The following is a 26116-nucleotide window of genomic DNA, read 5'->3' as shown; positions in this document are numbered from 1 at the left end:
AGGGTACATTGGAATGATAGTCGTCGCAAGTCCGGACTCAGATTGGATAGCTGGATTGGAGTCTTAGTACTCTTCTAGTACTCTAATAGTTAGACAACGAATTCGAATAAATTCGAACTCTTTGGTTCTTCATATGGGATGACGGAACGCTCACTGGACTCATTACCAGTTATTGGGGGAGTGTGTCGGGAGCTGGGCGGAAATTGACTTTCAATCGTATTTGGAATTATATTTCCGCACACACAGCCTACAGGTGCATACATACCCATTGAAGCGAGCCAAACTCGCGAAAGACACGAAACTTCGCAGGCACAAGATGTATCTCGCAGAGGAAAGGGAAAGACCTAATAATTACTGGCAGCTGAGTGCTATAGCTAAGTGGTCCAAGAGGTGGGAGGAAAATGACTCACTCATTAAATTTACACGATGCACGTGGACCTCACGATAGACAATTGACCGTAACCACCATATCAACAATGGCCAAGCGGCTTGTAAGCCCTAATAGCGACGATGAGGATGCTCAAGACGCGTCTCCCGCCTTTAAACGAGCTCGTACTGATGGTGCCAGTGATATTGAGCCAAATAATCGTTCTCAACGACGCGGACCACGAAACAAGGGGAAAGGGAGGGCACCCGGGGAGGATGGAAATTCGTCCAGCGATGATGATCAAGAGCCAGAGGTTCATGCCGATCACATTGATGACGATCAGTTTGAAGAGCAGTACCATGAAAGAGTCGAAAAAGCGGTCGACGCAAAGAGGCACATTGTCGGTGTGAGTTGCAATGATATCTGCTCTTTTCTCTCAAGTTATGGCTCATGCGCTGCTCAGGGCGTTGCGGAACACGGAATCATTGAGAGCATTGAGATGCACCAGTTCATGTGTCACAGGTTTTTGAGTTTCCAGTTTGGACCTCAAATCAATTTCATTATCGGTGAGCTCAATCAGCAAGTTTTGTTACATTCTCTTGACTTGGAAATCCCTAGGACACAACGGGAGTATGTACTGGAGCTTTCTGCACTCTTGACTTCGTCCTCATCCTCTATGTAGGTGGTAAAAGCGCTGTCTTATCCGCCATAACCATCGCTTTAGGTGGTAAGAGCAACTCGACCGGTCGAGGAAGCGGCCTCAAATCATTTATCCGAGAGGGCCAATCGTGAGCCTTCTCCGTCATCTTTCCTTTATATATGACCCACCTGGGTTTTCAGTGCTGCCGAAGTCACCATTGCCCTCAAGAATCAAGGCGAAGAGGCATACAAACCTCATGAATATGGCAAGTCTATACTCATCACGCGTCGCTTTACCAAAGAGGGTAGCTCGACCTGGAAGATTAGAGGATCCAAGAGCAACCATACGGTCAGTAGCAAGAGAGAAGAACTATCTGCGATTTGCGACCACATGAACATTCAAGTCGATAATCCGATGAATGTTCTAACTCAGGGTACGCTAATATTCCAGTGAAGAAACTATTGGAAATCTGAACTGTTGTTTTGCGTGTAGATGCCGCCAGACAGTTTTTGAGCGCGTCCGCGCCAGCCGATAAATATAAGGTATGTTGTGTCTCCTAAATATCCACTATTGTTAATGTATTCCCTTTTAGTTCTTTCTTCGTGGAACTCAGCTGTCCCAACTTGCTACGGAATACGAAACCTGTTATGAGAATATAACCAACACTACGAAGGTCCTCGAAAACAAGAAGGAGGCAATTCCTGACCTCAAGCAAGCATTCCGTGAAGCCACTGCCAAATATCAGGAAGCTGCTCAAGCCCTCAAGCAGAAGGCGAAAGCCAAAGAACTCAAAACCGAGTTGGCCTGGTCACACGTACGAGTGAAAGAGAGGGACCTACAATCGAAAATGGAAGATGTAGAACATGCAAAGAGACACCGGGAGAAAATTGAGGAGAGTCTTAATGCCGCTAGAGTCAGTACTCCACGTCTGTTCAAATTTGGTTCGATGTCGATCTTTTTTTTCAAGGTCAAGTTGCAAAATGCCGGGGAGAACGTCACCAAGCATGAAGAAGAAATCAACGCGATTGGTAATATCGATGACCTCGACCGACGCAAAAGTGATTTCAAGACTGAGATGAAGGCGCTCAAAAGCCAAATCTCGAAGTGCAGTGTCTGTGCCTACTGTCCTCACCACATCTATTGTCATTTGACCCCCCTTCATAGTCTGATATGAAAGAAATTAACACTTCCACCACTGCAGCGAAAAATTCCATTCAGGATCTTGAGCGCAACATCGCTGCAGAAATTCAACGATCAGCGCAAGATACTCAGGAAAAGCGTGACGACTTCACACGCAGAATGGACGAAGCACGAGCGACTGTTGCGGAGCAAGAAAGCATTATCAAACAACTCAGTGCTGCTAATTCGGATATTTTGCGGCGCGCTCAAAGTGCTGAGCAAGATGGCCAAGCGAAGCAGGCTGAGTTAGAACAGTTAAAACAGAATATCGGAACTGTCGAGAATTCCCTCCGTCAACTACAGCGTGATCAGGACAACAAGTACTCGGCCTACGGACCTGGGATGTCTCAGGTGGTTGCAAGGATTCAGCAGATGAAGTGGTACGGTGACGAACCCTTGGGGCCTTTGGGTAGATACGTGAAAGTGAAGGATCCTGACGCTTGGGCAGACCTGCTTGCGCAGCAGCTGGGCGGATCGTTAACTGCATTTGCGGTCACGGACCCGAGAGATAGGGACAGTCTCAAGAGAGTGCTTGATCAGGCGAATTTGTGAGTTTTTCCGGATATATCTGTCTGCACTATGTGGGTATCTTGCTCACCACGTATAAACCATAGGAAGCACAACCAGATCATAATTTTCGAAAAGGATAGGTTCGATTATAGCTCTGGCGAGCCAGCACCCGATGTTTTGACCGTCTTGAGGGCAGTAGAGGTCAGAGGGCAAATTAGATTATTACATCCTGATACTGCCTTATCATCGTTATTCGATAGATTGAAGACGAGGACGTCAAACGAATCCTCATTAATCAAGCCAGGATTGAGACCCTGATACTGGCACCTACCCGCAAGGAAGCTGAACATGTCTTGCGTCGTGTCGGTGGTGGGGTTGCATGGACTCAAGATCGTTTCAATGTGAAACGTTTCCCGTAAAGCATTTCTTCACGTATAACTCAAGTGTCGTGATGACCCCTATCCTGTAGTGACGGTGGTGGATCTACCAACCCGCTGAGAAAACCTCAACGAAGCCAAATGCTGCGAAACGAGGATTTTGCTACATGCCAGAGGTTCGCGATTTCACATCGGTGTACAGGGCACTATCTTACATGCATTTGCGAAGGCATCTTGAGGCTGAACGCAAGCAGTTGGATGCACAATATGGACCTTTGACTTCAGAAGTTCAACGTTTCCGGACTTCTTACACGGCGCTCAAACACGAAGAGTCTCAGAACAAGGTGAGTAACAAGCCCCATATGTGTCACCATTGTGCTTGTTCTTACTGTGACAGCAAAATTCTCGTCGAGCTAATTCGATCCTTACCGGAGCCAACCAAAAAATTCAGGATCTACTGCAAGAGGCGAATGAAGATACCCCAGTCAATATTCAGGGTCTGCAGGAAGCGAAGCTGGTGAGATTCTTTTACTCATCGATAAATTATGGCTCATTGCTTTCGATGAATATAGGAAGTTGAACAAGAGAGAGATACCTACATAAAACAGTTCGAGGATGTTGCACGTACTAAAGCGCAACTCGAGCAGACATTGAATAGTCTGACTGAAGAAGAGCTTGCGCTCCGGGCAGAGATCAACAGCTTCAATGATAGACTGAGTGCGATTCGAGTAGGTTCAAATTATTTCGACCTCGCATCTGTTCAGTCTGACAATTGTTTGTAGGCACGAGTCGATGCAGCAGTTGAAGCCCGAATGAACGCACAGCGTGCGGTGCAACATTATGAGAAGAAGAGACACGAATCCGATGTAGCCATCGAAGCTGCAGAAACAATTCTGAAGACTACAACAGAGGAGTTCGAGGTTTGTGGGTGTCTACTCCTACTTGTCTGCCTAGACTAAGATGCATACAATGTGTTCGTCAGAGTTGGACGAACAGTGCCTCTGAAATAGGTGATCGAGTCGAAACGAACAGGAAACCTGAAGATATACAGAGGCAAATGGACAACGTCAAGAATGCACTGCAAGAGCGAGAGAAGAGGCACGTTCTCTCCTCATTCTAAGCATTCCTTTGATTTACATTTTTCTTTTAAAAGGCAAGGAGCCACTGTTGATCAGATCATCAAGGAAGTCAATACGACAAAGGAAAAACTGGAAAGGGCGCAGAAGGACTACAAACAGATGCTTCAGTTAAACAAGGTGAACGCAGTTGTGCATCGTCCGCTTATCCTCTTTTGACTCGCTTGAATCCGGCAGATCCTCCGAGCCTCTTTAGCCGCACGACTTTCACGGTGGCAAGAATTTCGGCGTCATATTGCTCTTCGTTGTAAGATGGTCTTCCGGTACAACCTGTCTCAGCGAGGATACTTTGGAAACATCTTGTTTAACCACTCCGAGCAGACATTGTCCCTCAAGGTATTGATTCTTTCAATATCTAGATGGAGTGGTCAATTCACCCTTTTCCCCAGGTGCAAACGGACGACCAGCTTAGCACTCAAGATGGCTCGAAGGAGAAAGATCCTCGCTCTCTCAGTGGAGGAGAGAAATCCTTTTCCACGATTTGTCTCTTACTCTCGCTTTGGGAGTCGATAGGTTGCCCTCTGAGATGCCTTGGTACGTCGCGGTCGAAGTAAAAGCAAACCCCTTCATCACTGATTTTCCTTCCTTAGACGAATTCGATGTTTTCATGGATGCCGTAAACCGTCGTATCAGTATGAAAATGATGGTAAAGTTTTTTTGCTTATTTTTTTTTACAAATGCTCATTGCGGACCTGCACAGATTGATACTGCAAATCAGTCTGACAAGAAACAGTACATTCTCATCACGCCTCAGGATATGAACAATATCACGATCGGTCCTACCGTTCGTGTCCATCGTATGACTGATCCGGAACGAGGGCAAGGCATTCTTGCGATGGGTTGAATAGGCATGGACTGAAATGACTTCTTTTTCTGCTGATTTCTTGATTTCCTTTGTACACATACATAGAGTAGTCGTATATTTCCAATCACTTACCTACCTATCCTCATAATTACCCCCTTGATTTCTTCGTCTATTTTGATACTCCTTGCACCAATGGAGTCTATACGTGCTTGCGACCTGGTATCTTCATTGTCTGAATCAAAGATTCATAGTATATCAATCATATTACTACAGTATCGCTATAACATCAATCCTCTATCTGCAAGTCGCCATAAGGCTGTGTTTTGAAGTATGATTCATCGAAATGATGTACTCGTACAAACCCATCTTCCCCTCCAGATGCGTACGAGATACCTTTCGGGTGAACAGCAATGCTAAAGAACTAGTCCATTAACCTTTTTATGAATAGGATCCAACAAGAACACGCACGTATTGATAGGTCCAAAATGACCCTTAACACGACCGACTTCTTCCTCGAATACCTTGTGCCAAAACCGCGTCTCAAATTTTCCTTGGCGTAGGGATGTCGTAGTAACACTCATGGCTTCCTGACCTCCCCCAAGAAGCACATATGGTTTATTTGGTGCGATAGCTGCACTATTCAGTGGGGTTTCTGTTGTAAAGGTCTTAATCACGTCGAGGGTTTTAGTATCGTGTATCTGCATAAAATTCATTTGATCAACACAGATGTCGCATTCGAAGCAAATAAAAAAGCACCCTAGCGGATTTATCTTTGCTGCTCGTGATGCAGTAGGTTTTATCAGGACTCATTTGCAGATCTGTTACAACATCCCCGTGTGCGCGCTCGTTGCTATCCACCTCTTCGCCGGTCTTGTAATTGAACAGCGCGACCTTACCGGACTCATGGCCGGTGAAGATTATGCCTGGTTGCGAGGTGAATGCACAAACTGTGGCTTTTGATCCAACAGGGCTGAACATATGTGCTGGCTCTTTTGACTCTGTACAACGTTTGCGATTTGAGAATGGATAGATATCCAGAAATCGACCCCAAGACGTACGTTTGGTGCCATCCCCCGTGCGATTGATGTTAAATACCCGGATTGTACATTGAAACCCCATTCGCTGTTCAGTGATACACACCACCTGCTTGTCATCCTCGCTGAACGCTACTCGTTTTACGGCGGTAGGGAATTCCCAGGTGTATAAGCATTTTCCTGTGGCGACATTCCATAGACGCAATTGATTATCTGCCGATCCAGAGACCATGTACATCGATTCTGCTGTGAAAGCGATACTGTTATGATATTGGTTGAGGGTAAAAAATCATCTCACAATCGACATCAACCGTCCATACTGTCCCATTATGCCCATCATAAGTCCCCAACCGTTCCCCGTTATGCGTATACCAAACGTTGATTACATGGTCTTTTGAGCAGGAGAATAAAAGGTCCCCATCGCGGTTGTATTTGATCTGAGTCAAGGATCGTTCATGACCTGATGATGAAGTCAAGACGAGTCGTTAAAAGCATCAAGAAGTTGAAAGAACCTTGCAGTAGTATAGGTCTCTATAAAACCAAGTCAGAAAAGCGAGTCTGTGTAAAGGGTATATAACTTATACCATTTTTTGTCCAAGCACTTCAAGAAGGAGATTGCCACGTGCTTACACGAAAACCTTGGCCGAGCCAGCTTTTTGATGCCATCAATCGGCAATGGCAATTCCCGATTTTGCCGACTCTCGTCACGTATTACGTATTTGGCGCGCGTTAATTTCTTCGCGAGAAACATTTCTCTTTCGTATTTATACGCGTAGAACACGCCGACGTTCTTTCACACCGTCCGATGGTTTCTCCCAAGAACTTGCGCTCTGTACAGCGCATAATTTCCCTCCCTATTACTCGCCCGCGAAACGCTTCAGCAGTTCTACCTAGCCTTAGTCATAAAAACGCGTTTACTTTCTATCAATTTCAAGTAAATCTCCCTCAAATTAAGCGGGAAGAGCCAAGTCAACCAAGATGGAAGCCGAAGGGAGGATGGATTCACTGGGCTCACGAAAAGGCTTCGAATACCTGGGCAGGTTTCGGTAAAGCCCCAGAGGGTAATTGGAAGGTGATTTAGAGCATCCATTGAATTACTTCATAATGTCCTGAAGTTCACTTAGTTGAAAGTTTTTCGAATTGGAGAACGCCTAGTGGACCGATTAGACTATGAAGAACTGGCATTGAAAGGCGTAGATCCTTCAATGGGTCCCACCATCCTTCATTTAGACATTAGAGGGAAGGGAGTCGAGGAAACAGATGAAAACAAGAAAGTCATAGTAAGTAATGTTGTTGCTTTATATGGTTTGCGCTCATAGAGTTTTTACTAGCTACCACTGTTGTACCCACCTTCGATACAAAGCGCCGAGTCATCGTTATCCCAGCTACGGGAGCTCATCCATACGAGGGAGCCTAGACATAAGAAAGGGTTCTGGACTTGGATGATCATAGCTCCATTTACTGCTCCGTTTATGATCATACGTTCGTCTGCTATTATGAATCCTTGTTCTGTTGACAAACCATTCTAATCCAATATACTTTCAGCGATCATACCCAACCTACCGTTCTTCTTTTGTGTGTGGCGTTCATGGTCACATTATAGAGGTTTGCTTTTCCTGGCTGGCCCCTACCTGTTCTCGTTCTAATCCGAATTCCTCAAATGTAGCATACAGAGCTTCTCAATATCTCGCGGCTCTTATCAAACATGGACATGTAGTTTCTGCTCCCAGTTTAGAACTTGACGCGCTTTACAAGAAATATACCCCGAAGTCCTTGACTTCAACATCCACTCGACCAGCACCCTTATCTCATCAGCCGTCGTCCCCACATGCTTCATCACACTCGGAAACAGAGAACATTGAGCTACTGCTCACTAGAGACGCTGTCCCCGACATCGTATCAACATTCTCCCTGGAGGAAAGTTCTGCATCCGATATGTACCGTGCAATTGAGCAGGCACGAATTCGAACCAAAACTTCAACAACATAACGTGGTTAAGTATATGACAATGTTTCTCGAGTTGCCCTGTTCCTCTACACGCCTTCGGAATGATGGGGCAAGTTGGCGTACATGTATACTATTGAACTGTATCGGAATATGATGTGTAATGCGGTGTATTGATCTTCCTCGTCGTTTCGCTGACACTGTACTTACTAGTGATAACTTAACACAAGTAGTAGAAGTAACGAGAGCGATCCAGATTGAATTTCAAGAAAATGATTAATACAATTGATCGTTCATAGGTTCAACAAAACACACTTCTTGCGTCTAATATCCAACACCTATCAGGTAATCGGCCAAGCCTTCGACAATTGTTGTTGCCTCAGGTGCTTGCGCAGGTGCTTTGTAGATACAGCATAATATGGCCTGAGTAGTTTTGACCACGATAGCGCCGTCAACCTAAAGCGAAATTGTTGGGTTCGAGAGGTGAAAGATCAGCAAAAGTAAAGCACATACACCTTTCTTTAGATATATACTCCTCTCGTTAGCCTGCAGACAGAAGTACTTCACGCCTGCGATTACCAAGCCCGATGCCTGTATAGCTGAGGGTTGTGAATGAGCTTGCAGAATTCGCGCCTGTTCATCTGGGCTGATCTTTCATATTCATGAGAAGGGTTGACTAGTTGTCTGACAGAAGAAAATGCTAACTTCAAAGCCTTCTGAGGTAGCCCATACTCCTCCCTGGGCACCGAGAATAGCAGCTTGGGCAATTTTTGTAGTGCCCACGAGATTGGTGTCGACGTATGCTGAAATTGAATTGACATTAGAAGGTTTGAGGGACGCGATAAGAGATCGAGAGTCGCACCTTGCCAGGACATGACTGAGGTATTGCGTAGAAAGGAAAACGACGGTAAGGTGTGCAAGTGGTGGTAACTGAACAAAGGCAAGCACAGGATGTAATAGGAGAGCGCGCCGGAGATAGCCGCTAGATAGACGAAAGAGTAATCGGGACTCCGAGCGTGAAATTTACCTTTTCACGTCGAGCCTCAAGACCCCAATAAAGATGATACAAAAATCAGATGTTAAAGCTACAAAAGATTGTACAACAAATTCAACCTTCTATGTAGGAGCCTGATAATAAGAGCCAATAAATTCCCAATTGTCCCTAAAACCCGATTCACCGAATTCAAAATGCTCGAAAGACTTAGCAGATAAATCCAAAAAACCTACTCAGTACTTAGCATGTTCTTCCACGCTACACAATTAGCATGGATACGCACCAAAATCACTCCCATTCAGAGCCACTCTCATCGTCTGTGAGTCCATACTCATCTTCAGCAGGATCTGATTCCTCGGTATTGATCATCTCTGCTTGAACCATCACCTTCGTCCAGCCATTCGTCTCGACATTGATTGGGATAGGGGCAGTTGAGCAATACTCAGCCTTCACCTTCCTCCCATAGGCATCTCTGAGTTCGGGCTCCAACCGCCGAAGAACTGCAGACGGATTCTCCTCGACCAGCCGATCTGAAGGCTCAGTGCGTGTGTCCCATCCGCCCAAGCGACGTTCGACACAGTTTGTCGGAAAGTAACAACATCCGGAGGTGATCAGTTTTCGTAACACCGGATCGTGCTCCTCCATCTCTCTCGTGTATCTGATAATGTACATAGACCTTTGTCGAGTAGGAACGTTGTCGGGATATATGGTGGAAGTAGGTGCGGGCATCGCTCTGATGTCCGACTCGCAGGTGTCCTTGACGACGCATTCCCTATTCCTGATGATACCCTCTACTTGCCTTCCTCCAAGACGGAGAATTTTAAATACCTGCAGCTTTGGAAGTAGTAGCGGACCTTTTTGACTGGAGGGTCTACTTAAACTATCCAGCACTGTTCCTGTATCTCTGTCTTCCATATGAGCAATTGGTTCATCCGCAAATATGCGCCACGCTAATGACGATTCCGGATACATATCATTCACGCAGACTCGTTGAAAGTCGATTTCTAGCTCGATAAGCTCGGGTAGGCAAACCAACAGCGATCGTAGCACTGAGAGTTTACAATCGAGAGCCGACAACGTCAATGACGTTAATGTAGGAAGGAAGGGGAAGAGAGGGGGTTTTAGATTATCTACCGACAGAATGGTCGACATCGAGGAGTTAGATAGATTTGAATTATGAAAGAGCCGAACCGAGGAGCTTTCAGTGTTGCTTATGCCGGCACTGCAGCATTTTTGGAGAAACTCGCTGTAATCAGAGTCCTCCTCCTCCGATGTGAGCTCTAATACAAGCCTCTGGACGTTCGGAAACTGAATGCGGTCGAGGATTCTGGCGAGGTACGGTGCGTCCATATCCGTCAGGCTCAAAACTTCTAGTTTATCCAGAATTATCTTGCCAGAAGGCAAGTCGGAACGCCACAGGTCGTCACCTTGCCATGCAAGGGTGGAGCTTGGAGAACCTTCCTCGTCCCATCCCTCCTTCGGTCCAGAGTAATGAAGAATGAGGTTCCGTAAGTCGGGTGAAAGACGCAGCATCCTGTCCCAAACCTCGTACGGCGGACGAATCTTTTCTGGATGTAGAGCTAGTTCTAGGGTGTCTAAACCCTCCAAGTATGGACTTTGTGCCCAAGGAAGGTTGACACCAATGAGGCTGAGATGCTTGAGTTTGGGGACGTTATTAGCGAAGCATATAACAGGATCCCGGATAGTAGCCTCGATGAGCTCATCGACGTTATTATAGTCCTCGAAATGGTAGAGCTGCAACGTTTCTAGATTCGGCGCCCTTCCACAATTATGACCTAGAGCGTCACGGGCTACCTTCTTACATGTGTTATCCCGAACACGCAGACAAAAAGATCTCCACCGGACGGTAACCGGAACCAACAAGTTGAATATTTCCTCCAATTCCTCCTTGGATATCGAATCGTCATCCTGTGTCGTCTTTCGTTTAAATGGAACAGTTGCAATAACGATATCTAGAAAATACCCAGAGCAAAATTCTGGCGAGCTAGATCCTCGTGGAGAACAACGTTCCAAGAAGACGCGGCCTCTTTCAAGGTGTGATGCATGGTCGAAAAAGAGCGTGGACCAAAGAGCAGGCGTATTGAGAGCGATGGCCCTCCATTTTCGCGAGACATGAGAAACCAGGATTGGAAAATGAGGAGAATAACTATAATCGTTAGACTTGCAGCACGATTCAAACACAAAAGGAGTCTGGTTTGGACTATGCTGGAGTTTTCCGAGCTCGGTAAAGGTGCCTAGCTCGAAAATCATCGCGACAACTTCGCTGGGGAAAGAGTCAAAACGCGGAGACTGCCAGGCCATGGTGGAGGTGAGGGAACAAGAGGTTGCATTGAAGCGGAAGCCTAAATGAATTTATTAAATAAGAAGTGGGAAGTGGTCAAGCTAACTTAAGTTCAATTCAATCAGAAATCGTTGTACCTTTTCAACTCCGCATTTTACGTAAGTGGCCCTCGATGTTCTCATCTCCTCGTTTGGATGTGGCCTTTTCTCTTGCAAGTAGCAACAGTGCTCAGCCTAGTCAGGACCTGTCAGGGTCCGGCAACAAATTCTCCTACAACCACTATGACCTGCCCTCATGTAATATCAAAGTACCTCTCTTCTGCAAGGTCACTCAGAATTCTCAACCCTCGGGCCCCCCCACGTTGTGAACGCTATCGATCGCGGCGCTCCTATTCTATCGGATGCCTCGGCTCATGCCGTGAGACTGGGCTTTGTCTTAATTGACCTCTCTTATGACTGCTAGTCTCTGCTAGTTGATACTACCAGTATAACAGGATCATGACGTTGTCTCCGTCAGATCACGAGGTGTTGATTTAATCGCTCCTGCCACGAAACTCAAACGGTGAGATGATGTTTTCCGTTCTATCTTGCGGATCATCGAATCTAATGTCCTTCTCAAATGGGCGACCGCGATTGCGCAGTGAACTTGATCAGTCTTGATCTCTTGCGCTTAATACATAATATCCAGCAATCTGTGATAACAGGTGATAACCTGTTCCTGTGGGGGTTCCCTATGTATAGGTTTTACGGAGGAGGAAACATAGTGAGGCCTAGTATCCCGGTTGGCAGTTACGGGAATGTGGCGACAGCCTGAGTGCCTTTTGTTTTCGATACGCAAATTAGGTATATGAAGTAATCTTGTCGGCGGAATCTGGAGTAATCTTTATGCAGAATTCCAAGTTATTATCATAGGCGGTATCCCGGTTGGCAGTTACGGGAATGTGGCGACAGCCTGAGTGCCTTTTGTTTTCGATACGCAAATTAGGTATATGAAGTAATCTTGTCGGCGGAATCTGGAGTAATCTTTATGCAGAATTCCAAGTTATTATCATAGGCGGCTGGAGCCCTCTAGAATCGCAGCCTACATAATCACCATGAATGTAAGTTTCGATTTCGAAACCTCGCTGGTTGCTCAAATATTAATAGGACAAGGCTGTCATGTTTTACACACTATTCTTATACAATGACCGTATGATAGTACTACGGAAATAACAGAACACGGCCAAAGTCATGACTAAACATCCGCAGTGCCAAATGCTTTTGCCAATGCAGCGACTGCATCTGAAATTCCTCGAGCTCCGCTCGCCATCATACTATATTCCCCGAACCGTGAGTAGAACACACTTAGAGCCAATACAGCGACAGCACTCACCCTATACCATACATCCATCAATGCATTATTCACCAGAAACCAATTATGTACTCACCGTCAAGCATAAAGTTCAGGTGTGTTCCTCCTTGATAAACCACACATTCCGCCTGCACATCACAGTGTCGCAACCTCTCTGCGTAGGCTTCCGCTTCGTTGCACAAGACGTCCAACTCCCCCGCGGCTATCCAAGTTTTGGGCGCCTTCCTCACTAAATCCTCGGGCGCTAAAAGTGGCGAAACTTCCCATTTCAAACAATCTTTGTCATCGGGAACATACATTTTCTTGAACCAATTCACTCGGGCTGGTGGCAAAAATGGTGCGTGTTTGTTAGATTCCCAGCGTCCGCCGGGAGCGTCAGTTGCTGTTAAGTCGAGCGAAGGAACGATAAGGAGCTGGAGGGCTAGTGGTGCGTGAAGAGTGGGTGTAAAAGAGTCTTCAGTCGATTTCAACGCAAGAACGGCTGCCAGATTTCCACCACTATAGTAAACCGGTCAATGTATAAAAAGGGCCTAGAGCCTTATCTATGCTCACGCAGAAAGACCTCCAGTCGCCACCTTGGACACATCGATATTTAGCAAGTTCTTCCCATCTGTTAGCACCCACTGAAGGGCCTCAACAACGTCTTCAACCGCTGCTGGGAATGGGTTCTCTGGCGCCAATCGATAATCAACCGATAGCACAACACATTTCGCACCTCAAGTAGGCGTTGCATCAGTTTCGTACCGACGTTGTTGTTATTGTTTCAGCCAGTGCTCACCGACGCAAATATTCGTGATGATCGATTGTTCGCTGTCGAGTCCTCCGAGTGCCCATCCACCTGTGATCACGCCACCATGCTCAGTTTTCAGAAAGAATTCACAGTTGAAAAGTCACCTCCGTGAAAATAAAGTATAACTGGCCAGCCTGTCGTCGGAGGCTGTCCAGGTGGTGTATACGCCCTCATTTTCCGTCCATGCCCTCCTTTCTTCAGCTCGTACTCTGCAATCTTACCTACCTCAACTGGTTTCCTCGATGCAGCCCCGAATTCAGGCGGCGCTCGCATCTTGACCGGGTCCCATGGGAGCGAATGAGGAGGCGTGATATGTTGGAGGTACTTTTCATGGAATATGACATATTCGGGATCGAGCCTCGATATGATTGAATCGTGAAGTGGTTGCTTTGGAACGGGTTGAGGCTCAACTGGGGTGGCCATTGTACTTACTGTGACAGTAGTGGGGATCGAGGGAGAGTTTACACTCACATGGATGAGTCCTAATAGAATACGGTATGGGAATCGTTGGAGCTTCTTGCTTCCGTATTCCGTCGAATCTGCGCAATTAAATGGCCCAGTCAGGCTTTCAAACTTCAAGGAAGGTAACCCCGGAGTCTGGGACTGGGAGGAGCCGCCGAAAGTTAAAACATCTCTCACGAAAAAAACACATACATACATATAAGGGTATCAGAACACTTGAATATCCCTACGAAACTAGACCTCTGCCTGAATCGCACTCTGCTGGCCAGAACAAGTTCGCATCCTGCGGTCTACCAATGTCGCCAAAACATCCAGTACACTTTCTCCTTTTCATGATCAGCTCATCCTGGATTCTTTTCACCTTCCCACATACTTATGCTGTACCGATGCCAAGCCGCCCGCCACCACCATATTCAGAACATTCACCTTCACACCCTATGTCAACAAGCAGTTTATCTGAAGCATTGAACATACCACCACCGCCTTCATACTCTCGAGACATGGTCTTCCGTGTCTTGAAAGATCAGAAATATGCGGTACCGCCTAGTAATTCCTGTTTACCTGCGCAAAAGACTGACTGGCCCGTCTCCCATCTTTTAGCAGGCTTGGATGATCAGGGTATATGAACATGATCCAGCAGTACGAGTATCATCATTTGATATGACCTTTTTCAGTAAGTCTTTGAGCTAAAGGATGAAGTGTTTATTGAACTAGCCTTTCTTTCTCCTCCTCAGCGCGGACATTGTCATATAAATGCAAGTCACCAGAAACAAGAAACGCCCGCAATTCTGCCATCTGTATAGCCCCAGATCCGTATAAGAAGAGAGCAGAAGTGATCATCAAAGTCCTTCAACAATTCGACCGCTCGGCCTTGAGTGAAGTTGGTGCACTGAAACGCTTTTCTTACCTTTTCGATTCTGGATTGCTCAAGGGAAAACCAACCATAATCACTCGCAAATTTCCTGGGGTTCCCTTGCAGCAAACAGATGCCTGGATAAAAAACCCAGGTCAGAGAGAAAATTTGAGGGAGCAAGTCCGGACCAAAGTGCGAACGCAGGTTTTACTATGGGCTCTTGGTGACAAACTTCTATATATGCAAGTGGCAGATGTATATTATGAATTCAAGTATACTCACCCTCCCGATCAGTGATTTGCATTGGGAGAACTTCCTAGTAGAGATGACAAAGGATGGTAAAGTGAAGGAGGTCCATATCTTTAACTTTGAATATCCTCTTTTACAAGTTAATTTCCTAACTCCCTATACTACTAGGAGTGAACTGGTGAGTTTGTCATTGAAGAATGAATTTTTGTCTGACCTGAATGAATTTCTCAGGAGACTTGGTTCAATGCTTATTGGGATTATCGGGTTGACTCAGGACATTGGGAAAGTGATCTGGTCTGATTAGACTATGTACATTTGATAGAATCATTATCAGACAGGTATACTAAGGCTGATAATATACGTCGTCTAGGACCACGTTCTTCGTGCTATTGAGCCTTCGAAGATTCACAAATCAGGTCAATGATTACTACAGTATGGTAGGAATAATGTACCATGCATTGGGATCAAATTTAAGTACGGTATATTTTATCAATCGTAGCAAAACACCGTGTAGTCTTTTATTACCAGTCACCACGGCCCATCCAACGCCATCCAGTCCCGCCTCACGATCCCTATCTCCGTTCCAATCTGCTTCGTCATCTCTCTCTGCCTTGTTATCGACGAACTCTCGAAATGTACCAGCAGATTAGCATCTAGAACACCCTTCGAGAGAGGTTTGGAAACGTAGTCGTTCCGGACGATACTATAAAGAAAATGCATTTGTCACGAGTATGAAGTGGGCAGATAAAATACGAGTAAGACATAAATGACCAACCGTAACGCCCTCGGATTGAGTCCTGCGACATGTTGTATATTTCTGGTCAATTGTCCTTGCAATAACTGCAATCGTTTCGCGGCAGACTCTTCGACCGGAGTGATGGTTGCAATTGATCCATTCGTCGCACCTAGTAACCGATTACATTGGCCTGGAACCAGCAAAGGAAGAGTGTATACCGTATAACAACTTAGCTTGCGGGATGACAGTATCTGTGCTCGTCCGTCGTGCAATGAGCGCCGTCGTGCGGTATTCTGCTTGGCTGTTGAACTCCGAGCGCATGAGGAGGTGTCGGCCATCTCCGGATTCGGGGTCTAATGATAGCAACAATTGATGGTTCAATCAAAACACAAACATAACGACCAACCATGCGGATTGTAGTCATACAATCTCAGAATTCCCTCCTCGTCGTGCGTAAAGATCGTCATCTCGTTTTCAGCGAAGAAAAAATCTGCGGTAATGACACAGAGGTGCCGCTTATCTTTAGCAAGAAGAACAAGTTTATAAGGGTCTTCCTGAACATTTACCGCAGTAAGAATGAGTAAATCATCGATTAATCGGATAGAACGCACCTGGAATGCCACAAATGATACGCTCTTCACCGCGTCACCCACTAACAACAAGTTCTTGATGGTTCGAAGCGAAGTGACATATACGCCAACGTCCATGAATGCTACACCCACCAAACGTTCGTCCGAATCAAATGCACGAACGAAGATCTACAGTGTATAATCTTGAGATCTACACAATGCAGGAACATCGTTACTAACCTTCTGTCCCATGGAAGACACTAGATATCCGTTTAGCCCGCAGACTGCCGTCACCGGTCCCTTTGCATCGTCTCTGCACCTGAGTCGGAGTTTATACCATCGATTAGGAGCCAACATCGGGTCAGCGACAACTTCAACGATTTCGAAAATGTACGTCTGTAACATTTATTATGAACAACTGCGTTGATACTGGACTTCTACAAGAAGCATAAAGATATACCACTGGAATCACTCACCGCGCCCTTCGCAGCCAAATCTTCCCCACGATTTATGGTTGTCCCCACAGCGATGAATTCCTTGGATCCTGTCTCTGTGCTTGAAGTTTCAAGAGTGACACATGCGACGGCATTGACAACTTCATTGGTGGCAAATTCGTATCTGGTTCGTTCAATCAGAGACGTTTCGGGTATTCACAACGGCAAAGGTCTTACCCATCCATGGAAACCCACAAATCCGGGGAGATGAGTTCCAAAGCAGAGCATTCCGTGGTGGGGTCCGAAATATTCGATGCTACAGAAGCGAAAATCAAAGTCAAACACATTCGGGGGCGAAACGCGAATTACCGTCGGGGGTCCAGATTCTATTATTATCCTCGTCAAAGCTGGCAAAGCGAGCCTCTAACACTGCCGCAGCAACGACAAGAGAAGTCGACGAGTCAAAGACGACGCTCGAGTACGCCCTGCCCCGAGGCACAGAGCGCATGGGTAGAGGAAAGTCCAATCCAAAGTCCGGGATCCATTCAAGCAAGGTAGGTCCCTATAGGTCTAAAAATGAATGTGATGTCTGATGATTGTTTGCTAGGTATTACCTCGTCACTATAGATTAAAAATTCTCCTCCTATTCGTGGATCCCTGGAGGCCAGTACCGGACACGCTGTAAACGCATGTACAACTGCGTGTCCGGAAGGGTATAGGTGCACACCACCGCGGTCGGTGGAGATGATCCAAGAAGGATTTTCGCCAGTGAAGAAAACCCCCGAATACGTAGTTGTGCCCTTCTTCTGTTTGTTTTGAGGAATTGTTAACGAAGATGACACATTCGGTGTCACAAATGGTAAGAACATCCTCGTGAATTTCTTTTGGTCTGTCAATGCACTACCACTTGCACTCCCCATACTGCCAACTCCGCCCGGCCCATTACCGGCGCCGGCAATATTTGAGTTTTGGAGTTCAAATGTCTTTGACAGTACTTTAACGAAAGCGATGCGGAGGCGGACAAGTCTTGAGTTTAGAGTGGATGGTGTTGCCGCAATGGTAGGCGAAGTCGGTTCTACACCGTTCAGTGCTTCCACAGCAGTGGAATGCAACGGTGGAGCAGGAGCAGGGATAGCTTGATATATGGCCAATTGTCCAGAACGAAGGAGCACCTAGGTACAATAAATGTAAGAAATACTCAGTCAATACTTGAAGAAAGATAATAGGCAAAGAAGGTAGAGATCTCCCTGAGTAGGGATCACATTGGATGTTTTTGCAGCATACTCACAAACAAATGCAGTTCTGGTCTGGTCTCGCCCAACGGAGCAAGAAGAACTTGTTCAATAGCACCAGTATCTCTTCCGTCAGTCTCCTTCGTTTGATTCATTGATTCCGGTTTCTCTTTATTCTGCATCGCTGCTCCAGCATCCCCCGCATCAGACTCAACCGGGGTCATAGTTACATCTTGCGTTTGAGATTGACTTCGAAGCATGGCCGGAGCCGTTGGAGGGACAGGCGGGGCAGAAGGGGAAGTTGCGCTCGTTACTGTTGTCGCAGCAGGCACAGGGATAGAAGATGCCACCCCTTCACCTGAATCCATCAGCACATTCTCCAGAGTCGCAAACGGGATTGCAACTGAGAACGCCAATGTCATCTTTGGCAAAGACCATAATTCCAGGACACCTTGGGGTCGGACTAGGAGTAACCACTGATTATTTAGACCATCGGAAGAGCGTTGACCGAGGTCTACTTTCGGGTTTGGCGAGAATACGTTCTTCTCCAGCATTCCTGTATGGTCGGTGAAGAAGCAGCCGGTTAGATATTTTGATGTCTAGAGAAAATATGCATCAATGTCTGATTACGCCGTTCATAGTAATTAACACTGACTTTTCCGCCCAACATACTCATATCTTTCCTCCTTAGTTTTCCTTTGCTTACTTCACCGATAAAGAGACCCATGGTATCATCCTCTCTTAAAATCAACACATACGGGTCCGAAATCGAACATGCACGTATTCTCGCTCGGGGAGTAGAAACAGTGGAAGAAGAGCTGGATTCTACGTCTTTGATCACTTGACGTTCAGTGCCGTCTATTTGGGGTTTGAAATCACAACGAAGGCCGTAAACTCTAAAATAAAGACTCACCAGTCTCCAAAACCCTTATACTTCCTGTCATGACCTGTAATACCACCACACCACCAAAAAACGGACCTGCACCAATGCTGGTACCTTGAATGCGGGCAGTGATATCATTATTGGATATGTTCACTATGGAGGGTGTAGAGGGTGTAGTAGACGAGGGTGGGGGGATGGTTATCTGTTGTATCAAAAGTGAAAAACAAGAAAACATCGGGACGAATCAAACCCACTCTACTGAATCCAGGACTAGGGTTTGCGTCCGTGCTGATTATCATCATTACATCCTTCGTATCCCTTTCTCCTCCATTACTATTTCCGGTACCATTATGATGACCAGTCCCGCTCCCCTTCTCTACCTTCTTCTGCAAAGCAAAACTCCACAGACCCTTTGTTCCACCAAGTATATGCATCCTCTTCTTCGTAACCTTCACCGGAAGATCCCGCTGGAAAAGGGTGAATCCACCATGTTGGTATGTCGACGTGGCTGTTATCAAAATTGGGGTTGGTTTGTCCTGCAGAGCGGGAAATATGTCAGCGTCAGTGAACGTAAATGTAACTCAGACTGCCAATTCTCACTCCATTCTTTGTCAACCCAAACGCCATATCATTGATGCTCCCGTAAGAAGGTAGATAGTCTGCTAACAGCAACTGGAGTTTGAGCTTCCGCCGTTTTTCGTCTCTCTGCCGAACTTCTTCCCTCTTTGGATCAGGAGCAGAGGTATGAGAAGGACCGTAGATGTCTGTTAAGAGTGAAGACAAACAAGGTATAACAATATGAGATCTCCTTACCTGCATCATCATCGTACATATCATCGTCTTCTCCTGCAGGCGCGCGCACGTCGTTACCGTTGTCTACTTCCCTATCGGTGTCGTCCTCCTCTGACTCTACCATGTTTGTCTTAAGCAGCACAGAGGGTCCCTGTGTACTTCCTACAAATATGAAAGGAATGGTATGAGCATCCACATCACGACCAGCATGCGGTGATGATGCAGTGACGCTCATGGCTAGGCTCGGAATCGTAGTTTTTACCATAGGTTTGTCCGAAATTGACAATCCCGAAACTGCTTTCCCGTCCATTGCCAACGTGACCGTGTAGGCATCACCGCGAGCCAGAATTAGAAGGAGAGTGGTCTCAGAGATGAACGCTGCGCGGGAACCTTCAAGTGCAAGATCTCGCGTTTGAGCTACATCGGTAACATTGACCGCAGCGATATCAGAGACACGCGTTGCCCAGCCATTGACCGGCAACATGAGTTTCTTTGTTGCCTGGTCGACGTAAACGATGCTGTTCGATGTAAGAATTACCAGTCCTGCAACACCGGATATGCATGGAACAAGCGCATAAGCGTCGTATGGCAAGTTGGGAATGTTTGTGATCACAGTGAAGGTGGAGCTTATGCCACCCCAAGACGAAAAAGAATTGGACATGGAAAATATGATTAATCCACAGGTATCTTTAGCTTCTTCGAGTCTGCCTGTCCAAGTCGGCCGTTCATTGAACAGGACAGCGATGGTGGGGTTATGAAAACCAGGCAAAAAGACAAAATCGATAATGTTGTGTATAGATGAAGAGACAGATTGAGGAAGGTCGAGGATGTAGGAGGGAAAATAGGGTATGTCCGAGCGATTATTCCCTTCACCGTCGACATCCATCTGATCTCCCTGCGTGGGATGTATGAGCTCTTCATGTTGGTGGAAGGGTAGGACGGCTAGCGCGTCTTGAGGCAGAAGTAATGCTGCACATCGTGAATTAGGGTCAACACGAAGAAGAGAGCGGAAGGTTGGTCTGATGTCTAAGCATTGCGGTGCTCGCTCATACGTGTGTATGGAAACCGTTGTGAAATCGTGTAGAGCGTCGGACCATTCCAGTAAAGCAATCTACTGGGAAGTGAATATATTTTCCGAAGTGAAGGATATAAACGGACCTTGGCATCCTTAAATCCTACTAAAAGCCTGTCTCGTCCATCTTCCAAGCTTCCAAGCACCTTCACGCCCTCGAGACCGGTAACAATCCCATGCAGGCGGTGAGTTCGTACATGGAAGAACTTTTCCTCTCGGACCTCGAATATTCGCAGGAGATTCGAGCGAGCAACAACCAAATTTGATTGTACGCCTTCATTTACAGTGAGCTTGACCCAGGCTGCAAATTCCACTCCAGATGGAGCGAGAATTTCTTGATGTAAAGCGTGCATAATGTTTCCAAAATTGTATCTAAATGCGATACCCTTTGTGCCGCGCTGTGGATATCCAGGAAACTTGATTCGGACTAGCGTTGCTCAACAAGCTCGCATTCGCATTAGAAAAGGGCAATGAATAGATTCTGTTGACTGTTGGCTTAAAAAGTTTGGCTTAAGATTTTGAGGAAGCAAACGCAATCGTTAGCGCCCGTATATACCACGCTTTTGTTTTTCCACTGTCCAGCCAGTCACTCAGAGTCAGAGTCCATTCCGTTTCACTCGTGTTATGATATCTAATTCTGCAATACTCCACCATCAAGCCTACTAGATTCTAAGTACCTGTCTCCAGAATTTCCCGTTGAGTATCGAGCACTACTCAGGCCAGAATTTACGGGGACAAAAATTTCAAGTACAGTACCCTGCTCTAACTCTTGAGACCCTTCGGCCAGTATTCAAATCCCCACTGTTCCCATTCGGGGGGCGGAAGTTTAACATCCATAGATGTGCCTACAGTTGGGTAGTTTCGGATGGGAGTAAGTTACACACGCCACAATTGCACGGTGAATCAAAAACTGGAGATACAACAGCCGCTTACCTTTAGGCGTACACTTGAGACTCAATTGAAGGTGGTTCTCTCCAGATGGCTGTTTTGGGTTACTCGGAGATTTGAGGAGGTAGTGGTACGGGACGAGAACCACTAGCTGAGACCACCCTTTTTGCATTCTGGCAGCTAGCAGAGGCGGTCCAGGAACGAAGTGTTTGCCTTTATTTTTCCATTCCTTCTGGAGATCCTCGATGAAATACGTAAGGTACCTGGGTTGGTTGTAGGCTGGGCTTTTAACGTCGTCGACGTACCCCTAGTTAGAGCACAAACAGAGGTAAAAGAAATGTTCCAGCAAGAATACGCTAAGACGCTGGAACACACCCGTAAAGTTCGAACCATCTCCAATGTGTTGATAAGGACAGCGCACTGTGAACTTTCCCTTAATATGATGTTAAATCTGAGAAAGATAACTCCGACCAACCTTCCAATACGAACTATATATTCAGTGGCGCGTCAATAACTGTCAGAACAGCGAAACGAGAACAAGAAACTGCTGCATAGGTAGCTGGAAAAACAGAACACCACTCACTCGGGTAAGTGTTTGTCTGGGATGGCAGTCGCTTCAACGTACGTCCCGTCATTTCCGAGTGGATTTGAGGACCTTGGGACTGGGATAGCTGTGAATCCATGCGCATTGAATTCTTCAGCTGTTTTCTGGGAACATTGTATAATCACAATGAAATCGATGAAATAGGAGCTCAAAAAGACCTTAACGGACCTGGGGTACAGCCAGGTATCCTAAAATGAGGTTGGGCTTGTCAAAATCGACTCTACGATAAAGGTCGTGCGTGGCGTTCGCGTTGTTGTCTAGGTCTATTGTGCCAGCCCCTCGTTTGTTGAGCAATGTGAGATTGACGGGCGAAGAATAAACTGCGACCGAGTGCATTAACAACACCAAAAGGAATATCGATGAAGCAGGAGAAAAAGTCATTGATGAATCAATGATGGATGAACGGAAAGCGCCTTAGTACCGTCAAGAGACCAGCTCTGACGTAGGTGATAGTAGAAGCGAACAATAGACAACTAGTGCACCAGGCAGCAATGATCCCTACGAAGGGGTCAACTTGGAGGTTCTCTTGCTTTTTAAGGCGGACTATGATTGTTTGGGTGCGGTAAGATGGGAATCGAATTGAGTTTTTGATACAATATTCATCAATGTTCGTGGACTTAGCACTCTGGAACGGTACCGTGTATTCAGCTGTATCAAGACGATCAAAATCAGTGAAAATCTTCATCAAGATTCTTTCTCTTTGAAACCCGACGAGCCAACTCGGAGCAGCATGACCTTGTTGGGTTATCTATCACTGGCCTAACCATGGCGAAGGATAGCAGGGGAAAAAATACGAGACTGCTGAGTCCTCCTGCTTTAACAGATTAATATGCGGCTCCGTCCAAAGACGCCAACCACCTCTAGTATCTGTCTTGTGCAACGTAAGGGTTGATATGAGATCATGCAATATTGTGGGCACTAAACCCAAGGCCGCCAGCGTAAGCTGCAGAGGATACACTGATTATGCCCAAAACTGAAGATCTTTGCATTTGTTGTACAAGACACAATTACTGCATTCCATCATGGGTGATGCAGAAGATACCCTCCATCGATTGCAATTGTCTGAGAAACATTAAGTGAGTCCCAAGTTGAGATGCATAACAACCTCACAAACTTACCTGCCCATAAGCGTACTGGTTGCACGCTAACATCAAAACTGCCTGCGCTATATCTTCATCCCTTCCTGGCCTTCCTGCAGGAATACCCTTCTTCTCACCGTAATCGTCTCCAGTAGGAATTTCAGACTTGTTCGCCTCATCGCTCTCTTGTGTCGTCATTTCACTAGGAAAGATCCCCGGAGCGATATTGTTCACTCTGACATTCGCTCCATCTCGACGGAGTTCCTGAGCAAGGAGGGTGGTAAGATGGATAGCCGCACCTTTGGAGACATTGTATTTAAAGTGATGTTGGGACGTTCTAGTGATACCAGACATGGACGTGGTGTTGATTACCGCTGCGGTACGGCCAGGATGAACGGTAGCGGTTGCTGCAAGGAGGGGGATGAACGCGGCGGTGGTGAAGAAATGTCCAATAACATTCGTTCGATAAACATCTTCCCATTTGACTAGATCCTCCCCGAACAATTCCTCACTGAGTTGTTTTGCACTCTCATCACCCTTCTCTACCTGGCTGGTCCCAAGACTGATACCGGCGTTGTTAACCAAGACGTCGATGTTTTTCTCTCGCCCTTCTACCTCCTCGACGAGTTTTTGGATCGATTTTTTGTCCGTGATATCGCACTCGAGAGCAATCAACTGGCCTTTTGGATGGGCAAGAGAGCTTCCCCAGGTGTTAACCGCGTTATCGAGAACGGATTTTCGCCTCGATGTGATGTAGACTCGAGCGCCATTGTTGGCGAACGCCTGAGCTATCATCAAACCGATACCAGTGCCGCCCCCAGTGACGATGCAAGCCCAGTTCGAGATGTCAAACAGGTTCTGCACTGCGAATTTTGCGTTGTGTGATTGGGTTGAATGTGAAGACATGGTGCAAGTGAATTTGGTTGTAGTGGTTGAACGAGAGGTTGCTCGAAAGAGGGAGAGCATTAAGTACCCAGATGAAATCCCTCCGAGTCTTCTTGAGTGAAAAACGCGTCCAACCGTGACGCGAATTCTGACGATTGGAGGTCGCTGGAGGTGGATCTTGTGACGCCATACTTGAATTCTTACAATTGCCATTGGCTGACGTCAAGATAGATACGTGCATTCAACGTGAAACTCGCACCGGAGGGTAATGATGGTTCAGATGGAGGGTATGATGAAGATCCCCGAACGGACACGAAAGCTTATAACAAACTAATTTGAGCTTAAGAGGAGCGCCCGAGCTTTGAGGTACAGTCCATGCGAAGCATTGAAATTTCTGGGCATCACACTGCAGTGTCAATGATTCTTGGCAATGATTGTGAAGGATAGACGGTGTGGATGAAGTTAAAGAATGGATGCATTCAGTAAAGAAAAGCGTCTTCGCACGAGCGCTCAAAATTAGGCGCCGAAGAACCTATAGAATCTACTATCTCATTCTTTCTATCGTCGGTGATGAGCACATCGAGGAGCTCCAGAGCAATAAGTTGGACGTACTCTTCAAAATTAGACGCCATCACCCTCAAATGTTCCAAGCCAATGCTGGTCCCGCTACTAAGCCTAACCGAGAGGTCGAAAAGGTTCTGAATCTTTACCCGCGGATTTGCGTGATGAATCTTAGCAGCTAAATCCGCAAACTATGAAGAATCATGGAAAGCAAAGAAAGTTTCAGGAAGCGCTGGTGAAAAGTTTCTGGATTCATTCTAATGCCAAAGTCTTAGGATCCAAAAACGCTAGCTTCGGGCTAGCTTTGACCTCAACTCTGACAAAATCGACCCCAACAACGCTACTCTGATTTTCCTGTAGTTGGGGTCAAACTTTGCCTCGAGACGCTACTTGGACCCTATATGAACTCGTAGTCGGATTCGATTTTACCTGGCTGTTCTTTCTTCCTTGGGAATCGTGCGAACAACTTGTCGTTCTCTGATGACAAATTTTACAGAACATCAAGCTTAAGTGCATGTTTCCGATGCAGAATATCGGAAAACCAGGGTTCTGCATGTTTACTGTCATTGATCTTTTTCGATCAACGCTCGATATTTCTAGCTTTGACCGCATGTATGTACGTCAGACCAGTGTTAAACCCTGAAGCTGCAGATTGTTGCTTTCAAGTTTCAATTTTCAAGATACTGTAACTCGTACATTATGCCATCGTAAAGCGTCATGAGTCCTGATATACCATTGACAGTGGGTGACAATTCTTTAAAAGCATAGACATTTCTCGGGATCCCTCTACTTCCTTCCACCACACTAGCTGCCTAGAGGATATATCAAAATGTCGGCAACGTAACTAAGACTGCGATGAATCAAAAGGATCAGTACAAGACATGTAAACTTCCAAGATGCCAATCTCAAATTTGAACATACACCAGTAGGCTGCTTTCTGGGATGTCGCGGTACGTCAAATTTACAGTCAAATCAAACACATGACAAGTTTTTCTTGATAAACAAGCGTTTGTCCTCATTTGCCTCACAATACTTACCTCTAGGCTCTGGTAGTTAGCTTTTGCACACGTTCCTATATAAATCTAAAAGGGCTTGTTAAAGCCTTGTATTCAAAAACCGAGAAAGAAATCGGAGTTATGGGATGAATTGACCAATCGGCTGTTGCCTAGCATTCCCATTTCTGGAAAAGTCTGCCCCACCAGCCGTGACTACCGTGACAGTGTTTGAAGTTCCAAGAATTCAATCATTTTTCCACATATCCCTCTTGATTCCTCCCCTTCACAAGCAGCAGACCGCTCATCCTGCCTTGCTTTTGCGAGGCTTCCGTTCTCTTCCAAGCACTTTCTTTAAAATCAAATAAATACCTTCAAACAACATTAGACTTTTACC

At 46.1% G+C, this 26116-nt stretch overlaps 10 protein-coding genes across 10 annotated transcripts; 3 read left to right on the top strand and 7 right to left on the bottom strand.

Moving 5' to 3' along the window:
• Positions 1-96: 96 nt before the first annotated feature.
• On the top strand, positions 97-5264 carry C8R40DRAFT_1114629 (P-loop containing nucleoside triphosphate hydrolase protein). The gene is made up of 23 exons (XM_046228523.1): positions 97-253; positions 310-773; positions 831-933; positions 986-997; positions 1050-1155; positions 1208-1440; positions 1500-1549; positions 1600-1920; positions 1975-2118; positions 2172-2734; positions 2801-2897; positions 2957-3111; positions 3166-3249; positions 3303-3417; positions 3471-3590; positions 3646-3801; positions 3856-3993; positions 4056-4171; positions 4227-4329; positions 4387-4545; positions 4599-4743; positions 4800-4855; positions 4910-5264. The coding sequence occupies exons 2-23, from the start codon at positions 402-404 to the stop codon at positions 5051-5053; spliced, it is 3492 nt and encodes a 1163-aa protein (XP_046084365.1). The 5' UTR covers positions 97-253; positions 310-401; the 3' UTR covers positions 5054-5264.
• Positions 5265-6666, bottom strand: C8R40DRAFT_1114625 (WD40 repeat-like protein). Its single transcript, XM_046228522.1, has 7 exons — positions 6633-6666; positions 6561-6579; positions 6347-6508; positions 6073-6294; positions 5771-6012; positions 5483-5712; positions 5265-5427 (listed from the first exon to the last, which is right to left on the bottom strand). The coding sequence occupies exons 1-7, from the start codon at positions 6633-6635 to the stop codon at positions 5301-5303; spliced, it is 1005 nt and encodes a 334-aa protein (XP_046084364.1). The 5' UTR covers positions 6636-6666; the 3' UTR covers positions 5265-5300.
• A 187-nt stretch (positions 6667-6853) lies between these two features.
• Positions 6854-8037, top strand: C8R40DRAFT_1172899 (mitochondrial K+-H+ exchange-related-domain-containing protein; the record flags this gene model as incomplete). Its single annotated transcript, XM_046231927.1, has 5 exons — positions 6854-7120; positions 7173-7328; positions 7380-7530; positions 7594-7653; positions 7715-8037. The coding sequence occupies 5 exons, from the start codon at positions 6854-6856 to the stop codon at positions 8035-8037; spliced, it is 957 nt and encodes a 318-aa protein (XP_046084363.1).
• Positions 8038-8316: 279 nt separating this feature from the next.
• On the bottom strand, positions 8317-8867 carry C8R40DRAFT_1172898 (profilin; the record flags this gene model as incomplete). The annotated part of the gene is made up of 4 exons (XM_046231926.1): positions 8317-8448; positions 8506-8643; positions 8698-8795; positions 8855-8867. The coding sequence occupies 4 exons, from the start codon at positions 8865-8867 to the stop codon at positions 8317-8319; spliced, it is 381 nt and encodes a 126-aa protein (XP_046084362.1).
• A 1385-nt stretch (positions 8868-10252) lies between these two features.
• C8R40DRAFT_1050487 (uncharacterized protein) lies at positions 10253-11257 on the bottom strand (the record flags this gene model as incomplete). Its single annotated transcript, XM_046224633.1, has 1 exon — positions 10253-11257. A coding segment is annotated over one exon (1005 nt), but the record flags the coding sequence as incomplete, so codon positions are not given.
• Positions 11258-12521: 1264 nt separating this feature from the next.
• C8R40DRAFT_1050679 (alpha/beta hydrolase fold-domain-containing protein) lies at positions 12522-13851 on the bottom strand (the record flags this gene model as incomplete). Its single annotated transcript, XM_046224652.1, has 5 exons — positions 12522-12600; positions 12711-13136; positions 13191-13353; positions 13417-13476; positions 13533-13851. 5 exons carry the CDS (start codon positions 13849-13851, stop codon positions 12522-12524), a joined length of 1047 nt encoding a protein of 348 aa, XP_046084360.1.
• A 425-nt stretch (positions 13852-14276) lies between these two features.
• C8R40DRAFT_1172895 (uncharacterized protein) lies at positions 14277-15040 on the top strand (the record flags this gene model as incomplete). The annotated part of the gene is made up of 3 exons (XM_046231925.1): positions 14277-14426; positions 14491-14563; positions 14625-15040. 3 exons carry the CDS (start codon positions 14277-14279, stop codon positions 15038-15040), a joined length of 639 nt encoding a protein of 212 aa, XP_046084359.1.
• A 323-nt stretch (positions 15041-15363) lies between these two features.
• C8R40DRAFT_1114611 (CPSF A subunit region-domain-containing protein) lies at positions 15364-21252 on the bottom strand. Its single transcript, XM_046228521.1, has 17 exons — positions 20797-21252; positions 19660-20749; positions 19447-19610; positions 19101-19382; positions 18877-19048; positions 18619-18821; positions 18020-18562; positions 17346-17903; positions 17101-17293; positions 16969-17047; positions 16774-16915; positions 16538-16693; positions 16340-16486; positions 16135-16282; positions 15947-16081; positions 15768-15897; positions 15364-15695 (listed from the first exon to the last, which is right to left on the bottom strand). The coding sequence occupies exons 1-17, from the start codon at positions 21061-21063 to the stop codon at positions 15521-15523; spliced, it is 4584 nt and encodes a 1527-aa protein (XP_046084358.1). The 5' UTR covers positions 21064-21252; the 3' UTR covers positions 15364-15520.
• Positions 21253-21271: 19 nt separating this feature from the next.
• C8R40DRAFT_401921 (uncharacterized protein) lies at positions 21272-22902 on the bottom strand. Its single transcript, XM_046234945.1, has 6 exons — positions 22371-22902; positions 22182-22306; positions 22074-22086; positions 21974-22018; positions 21644-21905; positions 21272-21555 (listed from the first exon to the last, which is right to left on the bottom strand). Exons 1-6 carry the CDS (start codon positions 22581-22583, stop codon positions 21473-21475), a joined length of 741 nt encoding a protein of 246 aa, XP_046084357.1. The 5' UTR covers positions 22584-22902; the 3' UTR covers positions 21272-21472.
• A 320-nt stretch (positions 22903-23222) lies between these two features.
• On the bottom strand, positions 23223-24187 carry C8R40DRAFT_1071214 (uncharacterized protein; the record flags this gene model as incomplete). The annotated part of the gene is made up of 2 exons (XM_046226314.1): positions 23223-23264; positions 23321-24187. 2 exons carry the CDS (start codon positions 24185-24187, stop codon positions 23223-23225), a joined length of 909 nt encoding a protein of 302 aa, XP_046084356.1.
• Positions 24188-26116: the final 1929 nt, after the last annotated feature.

Source organism: Lentinula edodes (genome assembly GCF_021015755.1).
Source record: "Lentinula edodes strain Le(Bin) 0899 ss11 chromosome Unknown C8R40scaffold_27, whole genome shotgun sequence".
NCBI lineage: Eukaryota > Fungi > Basidiomycota > Agaricomycetes > Agaricales > Omphalotaceae > Lentinula > Lentinula edodes.
Note: the sequence above shows the minus strand (reverse complement) of the source record. Positions and strands in the feature narration are given on the sequence as shown.